The following is a 6,642-nucleotide window of genomic DNA, read 5'->3' as shown; positions in this document are numbered from 1 at the left end:
CCCGGTGCTTGTGTGTGAAAAACAGGCGCATGCGCTCCACGAGACCTGAGACACGGACGGGGAGCGTCAGACCGCAGCGGCTGCAGATTTTCCCGTCAGCCGGGGGGGAGAGGACAGCAGGGAGAGATGATGGGAGGACTGTAATCCCGGGGGAGGGATGGACCATGGACGGACGGATTGATTCAACGCACAGAACCACGGAGATTCTCACTTGACACAACACTATCCACCGTATTCCGCTCGGATGCGCGAGGAACGACACAGAGATGGGAAGTGATTTACGGTTGCGCGTCCATCTGAAGTGATGAGACAGAAGCGCGCGGCTGAATCCTTCTGTCAGGTTGTATAATGGAGAGCCCCAATGGCTCCGACACCAAACCGCAGAGCCATCATCCTCATCCTCAGGTGGAAAAGAAGAGGTTAAACCGCGCACCGTCCCCTGCCAGACCCGTCCTGAAGGATGTCCATTCGCGAACGGCCAAACCGATCGTGCCAAAATCCCCCAAATTCAACAAGCAGCAAACGTCCTCCGCACCGGTGACGCCTCATAGCCGCGTCCCGAGACGCACCGTCCCGGGCGCGAAGGACAAAACCGCATCAGCACCTGCAAAAAGCAACAGCAAACCCTCAGCGACAAAAAAGGCGGTTAAGGTCACTCAGCATGCAGCATCCGAACCGAAACCGGCGTGCAAAGCGGTTGATGCCGCCGCTCCGCAGATCCCCAAGAGCAAGGGGAGGCTCGCCCCGATACGCGTTCCCACCGCACGCGGTGTCTGCCAGACGGACAGCAGCTCGGATTTGTCCGATTGTCCCTCCGAGCCGTTGTCCGACGAGCAGAGACTGGTTCAGGCCGCCAGTAGCGATGCGGAGTCCGGCTCCGGTTCCGGTTCGAGTGAGCAGGTGGTCGGGGTTCGGGTGCGCGCGCTCGCGCTCGGAGCGGGAGGATCTCAGGCTTCATCGGCGCCCGGTGCGCACGGGGACCAATGCAAAGCGGAGAAAGACGCACAATTTAAAACGGAGGGCAAGGAAATGGCCCAGGAGGAAATGCTGAGGGAAATCGAAGACCTTCGATCGGAAAATGACTACCTCAAGGTGAGCCGACACTCTCAAATGTAGGCTACTATGGTACCATGGTATTCTTAGAAGTAACTAATACATTACGTTGGTTTGAATGATATTGCAATGCAAGAGGTCATAATGAGAGTCAATCCTTACCCAAAAAGTACTGTGGTAGTATCATGGGACAGTGGCGGAGCTTTGATATAGGCTACAGAATGATTGAACCATTCAATTACGGTACATGTACAGAATATTTTTAGATTAATGTCTGGTGTTCTTCGGAAGGATTATGGGTTGAGCTGCTGCTGTAAATCCACATGACAGTTTTACACCTTGATTTGTTTTTTCACGTGATGACCCTCTTGATAATCTGGCTCATGTTTTAAATTCATCCTACTCTTTTACACCTCTTAGACTAACAGTACTGCAGCATCATTCGTCCCTGAAAGCATCTAGTGTTTATTCTTTTGACATACATTTAATGCCAGAGTAAAATACTTGAAAGTAACATGGCACAACCATGTTTTTTTTTTTGACATGTACCATGGCAATACCATGCTTTTTATTATTGAAGTACTGTGCATGTCATTGGAGTAGGCTACCATAAGCATGTTACAAAATCCTATACTAGAAGAATTGTGATGGCATTAGTTGGCAGTGCCATTGTACTAAGGTTCTCCAAGATACTAAAAAAATACAATTATAGTAAGTAAAATGTATTTATATAGCACATATCCACACTGCAAAGCTGACCAAAGTGCTGATCAAATTATAATTACATAGCATAAAACAACATAAAGTAATATTCGAAAACACCAGAGAATAAAGATTTGTTTCAAGCCTATATAGACATAAAAACCATGAGTGACAGTGCAAGGCGATACTGTGTGCGTAACCGGTCCTACTCGACCCACTTCGAGAGGGATTCGAACCGGGGTCTCCGGTATGGGAGGCAGACACGCTAACAAGTACGCTAAAGACCATAGCCGCTAGCTTCAGTCGCTAATGCGCCTCCTTAGACCAGGGGAGTGAGGTTTACACACACAGCTCTTACTGCCCTTCCTCTCGACGCAATCTCAGGATTAGATGGACCCAATATTTCCTCTTTCTTTTTCTCTTTTTAAGAAGAGAGAGGACAACAAAATCACCCCCACGATTTTTTTCGCAACAGATTAATTAATACGCATCGGACTCAATGTGCAAGGTTTCTGTGCATGATGAATTTTTAGGATGATGAATACGAAAATACGCATACGTTTTTATTTCGCAATCAGTGTGCGAGCCGGTCTACATCCGTTACACTCACCCCCAAAACATTACTCCCATCCTGATCACGACACCAAATGTAACCGGTCCTACTCGACCCGCTCCGAGTGGAACCGGGGTCTCCGCCGTGGGATGGGGCCACGCTAACAAAGAGGCTAAAGACCACAGCCTCTAGCGTCAGTCGCTAGTGCGCCTCTTGAGGCCAGTGGAGTGAGGTTTACACACAGCTCTCAGTGGCCTTACATGAGGAAAGCAAGATCTAGATCCATAAATCTGTACTTTGACTGATTTTAGGTCACATCAGTCCCCACAGAGCCCAGAAGCATCCAACAGGCATCAGAAAGACCCTCAAACCTCCCGCAGGAAACGCATCACAGTCTTTGCTCTCTGTGTGAAGTGTGATGGGTAGATGAAGGCAGGCCTAATTAGCATAATTCCATAAATGATTGATCTTATTTGTCAGATGCGCCAGGGCTCGGCTGCGGTCACAAACAGGATTTTCGTAAGTTTATCTCTGAAGACGGCATGTTAATCCGCTTTAGTTGCTGTGTGTGTAATTCTGCGTCCCCGCAGGAGCCGCTCGTTCTCACACACGTCCCTCCTGACCCTGAGCCGGCCCGTGTGTTCAGAGCCTCCCTAAAGCAGATGTGCACCCCTCTGCCTCCATCTGTGTGCTGTCTATCTCTCTAGAAGTAAAACTGAAGCATGTATTATGTGCAGCTCCATGTTAGTACTATTGTGTGGCATTAATCATTTAGTCCAGCATAACTCATGTTTGGCAGGAACATCCATACAGCGCATGGCGGGTTGCTGCTGTCACATGACATTGTCCCCAGCATACAGTGAAGGTCATTGTGTTTGGACTGTTTGTCACTGTCTGTCTCTCTTTCGCTGTCTTTCTTCTTTGACTTTGTTTACACTGAATTCGCTGAGGCATTGTGGAGTGTTTACTGGGAAATGAGGCGTCACAAATGACTGTCATTTATTTCAGTTCAGGACGGGGGTTTCACCGATGAATACAGTTTCTTTACCTCCAGTCTTGTTTGTTTTAGTGTCTCTTTCTTTGTTCTAGTAGGGAGGTTGTTCTTGTCCAAAATCAGAACAATTAAATTAAAATGTGTTCACACTTGGCATGTTTAGGTTTGATTAAAACGAACCCTGGTGCGATTGCTCTGTTAGTGCGGTTCATTTGAATAAGTGTGAACACTGTCATCTGAACCCTGGTGACACCAAACACACTGAAGAGACGAGTCTCGATCCGCTTCCAAACTAACTCTGGTGCGGCTCGACTGATATATGAACACAACACGGACCAAAGACATGTAAACAAACCAAAAACAGGAAGAGGAGACCCTAAAAAGGACAGATTGCTCCAGCACAGCTGTTTTTTCTCTTCATAGTCGTGATGTTGCTCATCACAGTTCAGTTCAGGCGTCAGAACCGCGTCTCCTCACAGCAGATCTTGGTGTGTGTGACGGAGGGATCCTGACGCTGTTTTGACTCCTTCACACATTTATAAGCTCTTCACGAGTTCTCAGCTGGTCAGAATACCATCATATGCAGCTACACACACACACACACACACACAGCGAGCGCATTTAGCCCAGAACACAGCATTGATTTGAATGTTCGGTAAGTTACGACACAATACATAATAAAAGCCGACCAATCAGGTTGTGAACGTATCCTTATGCCTTTAGGTTCTGTGTTAAAATTCCCATGTGAATGCTAAGCAGACCCGGACTAATTTTGGCCCAAGCCAATTGATCCGAACTACAAGTGTGAACACACCTTTAGAAACCTGAATGAGGATTCTGATTCTGATTCTGATATAATGAATCTAAATTCTGATCGTCTTCTAATCATGATGTTCGTTCTGATTCTTATTCTCATTCTGATTCTGATTCTGATTCTGATTCTGATTCTCATTCTAATCCTAATCCCGATTCTTGTTTCCTGGTTTTGATTCTCATTCTTTTTCTATCTGCCATTCTCATTCCGGCTCTTAGTCTAATGTTCATTTCAATTCTGATTCTCATTTTGATTTTGATATTAAAAGTAATTTTACAGGATTATAAAAAGAAAGTTATTTGTAAACCCAAGTGCATTTCACATGATTTAGAGTTGTTAACCTGATTCTAATCCTGATTCTCATTCTGATGTTCAATTTGATTCTGATTTTCATTCTAGTTTTGGTTCCAATTCTGATCGTGTTTCTGTTTCTAATCCTGATGTTCATTCTGATTCTGATTCTAATTCTGATTCTCATTTTCATTCTGGTTCTAATCCTAAATCTAATTCTCAATCGGTTTCTAATTTTGATTGCTATTCCAATGTCTTCTGTTCCATCTTATTTGTTTATTGATTCTGCTGTTCATTCTGATACTTATTCTGATTTTAATCCTGCAGAAAATAATTTCAGTCCAAATTCAGTCCATAATCAGATATAATTTAATTACCGGTAAACTCTGAATAAGTATAAATCTGAATTTTATACTGATTCAATCCGGATCCTAATTCTAATCCACATTCCGATTTTCATTCAAAGTTCTGATTCCAATTCGGATTCTCATTCTCTTTTGTTTTCTAATCTCGATTCTCATTCTGCTGTTCATCCTGATTTTCATTCGGACTCTTATCCTGATTTTAATACTACAGCAAATAATTTCAGTGCAAATTCAGTCCATAATCAGATCGATTTTGAGTACAATTCAGAATTTTATACTGATTTCAGCCCTGATTCTGTCTCTAACCCACATTCCGATTTCTAAGTTTGATTCCAATTCCGATTCTCATTCTCTTTCAGTTTCTAATCCCGATTCTCATTCTGCTGTTCATTCTGATTCTAATCCTGATTGTGTTTTCTCCAGGATGAAGTGGACGAGTTGCGAGCAGAGATGGAGGAGATCAGGGACAGTTACCTGGAGGAGGAGGTGTACCAGCTCCAGGATATACGCAGGGAACTGGACCGCTCCAACAAGAACTGCCGGATCCTTCAGTACCGCCTGCGCAAGGCCGAACAGAAGAGTCTGCGTGTTGCACAGACCGGACACGTCGACGGAGAGCTTCTACGTGGAATGGAGCAGGACCTGAAGGTGTTTTTGTCACAGACAATGGAAACATTTTGAATGTGAAAAAAAAAAAAAGTTTTAATATCTGATTTGTGTAAGATAAGTATTGAGCTCTCTAACTTATGTTGCACAGATGAAACCAGGATAATAAAACACGTGTCTTTGCCCACAGGTGGCCAAAGATGTATCTGTGCGTCTGCACAATGAACTGGAGACGGTGGAAGACAAGCGTACGCGAGCGGAAGATGAAAACGAGCTGCTCAGGCAGAAGATCATCGAGGTGGAGATCTCCAAACAGGCCATGCAGAACGAGCTCGAGAGAGCCAAAGAGGTACAATACGCCAGCTCACCGGATCTGAGTCCGTATTAGATTCCTGCGCACTTTTATTGAATTGGATAATGAGGACAAGAAGTATTTTATAAGAGGAGACTCTTTAAAGCATATTTATGTAGTAGTGTAGCTATTGTGCAGCTTTTTATTCATGAATGTAAAACTCAAGTACAGAGAGTGGTTATAACCATGACAGGGATATTCTGAGTTACTTACAGCTTAATTTCTGTGTACAGCCTTTTAGTTTCTGTGTACTACTACATAACATTATAACAAAGCGGGTAATACTGTTAACAATGATAGCCTGAAGTAGCTCAGATTGTTTAATATCACAAATGTAAAGATATTGGTTTTGTTAATGGAGCTCTACACATCTTATTTCGAATATCGTGCATAACATTTTTCCTAAAAAATTACTACCATATTTCACCCATGTGATGTGCTTATACCTCTAAATTTGTGTGATAGTTAGATACATTGGTCACTCTTCGGTCCCATTATTTAATGTTAATAAATGCATTTATTTATTGCTAACTTTAACAATGAGCAATACTTTTGTTTCAATAGTTCATAAAAAATAACGTTAATAATACAACTGTTCATTGTAAGTTCATATCAGCTCAGGTCCATTAAATACCATATAATAACGTTTGATTTCAAGTATGTATTATTAAATGTTGGAATTAACAATAGCTAAGATTAACAAACACTTTAGAATTATTTTTATTGTAAAGTGTTATCTATATACAGTATGAAATGTTTATTTTCATTGCAGCCAACCTCCACTGTAAGTGCAGTACTGTAACTGTGAACACGCTTGTTTTCATCAAGTGACAAATCATTTTCTGTGGTAATCGGCAGCATTATTAGGCTTAAGTTTGAAATAAACCAGAATATTACTTCAAGGCAGCGAAG

General features: G+C 43.1%; 1 protein-coding gene across 4 annotated transcripts in view; it reads left to right on the top strand.

The window, feature by feature from the left end:
- LOC130105579 (microtubule cross-linking factor 1) overlaps nucleotides 1-6,642 on the top strand; it is a 95,783-nt gene continuing 89,141 nt past the window's right edge. For 2 of the 4 annotated variants that reach the window (XM_056271633.1, XM_056271631.1), the window contains exons 1-3: nucleotides 3-1,092; nucleotides 5,196-5,420; nucleotides 5,569-5,727. In XM_056271633.1, coding sequence (XP_056127608.1) covers nucleotides 349-1,092; nucleotides 5,196-5,420; nucleotides 5,569-5,727 — 1,128 coding nt within the window. In that variant the 5' untranslated portion in view covers nucleotides 3-348. Of the gene's footprint in view, nucleotides 1,093-5,195; nucleotides 5,421-5,568; nucleotides 5,728-6,642 lie in introns of all 4 variants that reach the window. The other 2 variants (XM_056271632.1, XM_056271634.1) reach the window with 2 other exon arrangements.

Source organism: Rhinichthys klamathensis, unplaced genomic scaffold (assembly GCF_029890125.1).
Source record: "Rhinichthys klamathensis goyatoka isolate OS25496 unplaced genomic scaffold, OSU_Roscu_1.1 h1tg000323l_1, whole genome shotgun sequence".
Classification (NCBI taxonomy): domain Eukaryota; kingdom Metazoa; phylum Chordata; class Actinopteri; order Cypriniformes; family Leuciscidae; genus Rhinichthys; species Rhinichthys klamathensis.
This window is presented reverse-complemented; position numbering and strand designations above follow the sequence as displayed.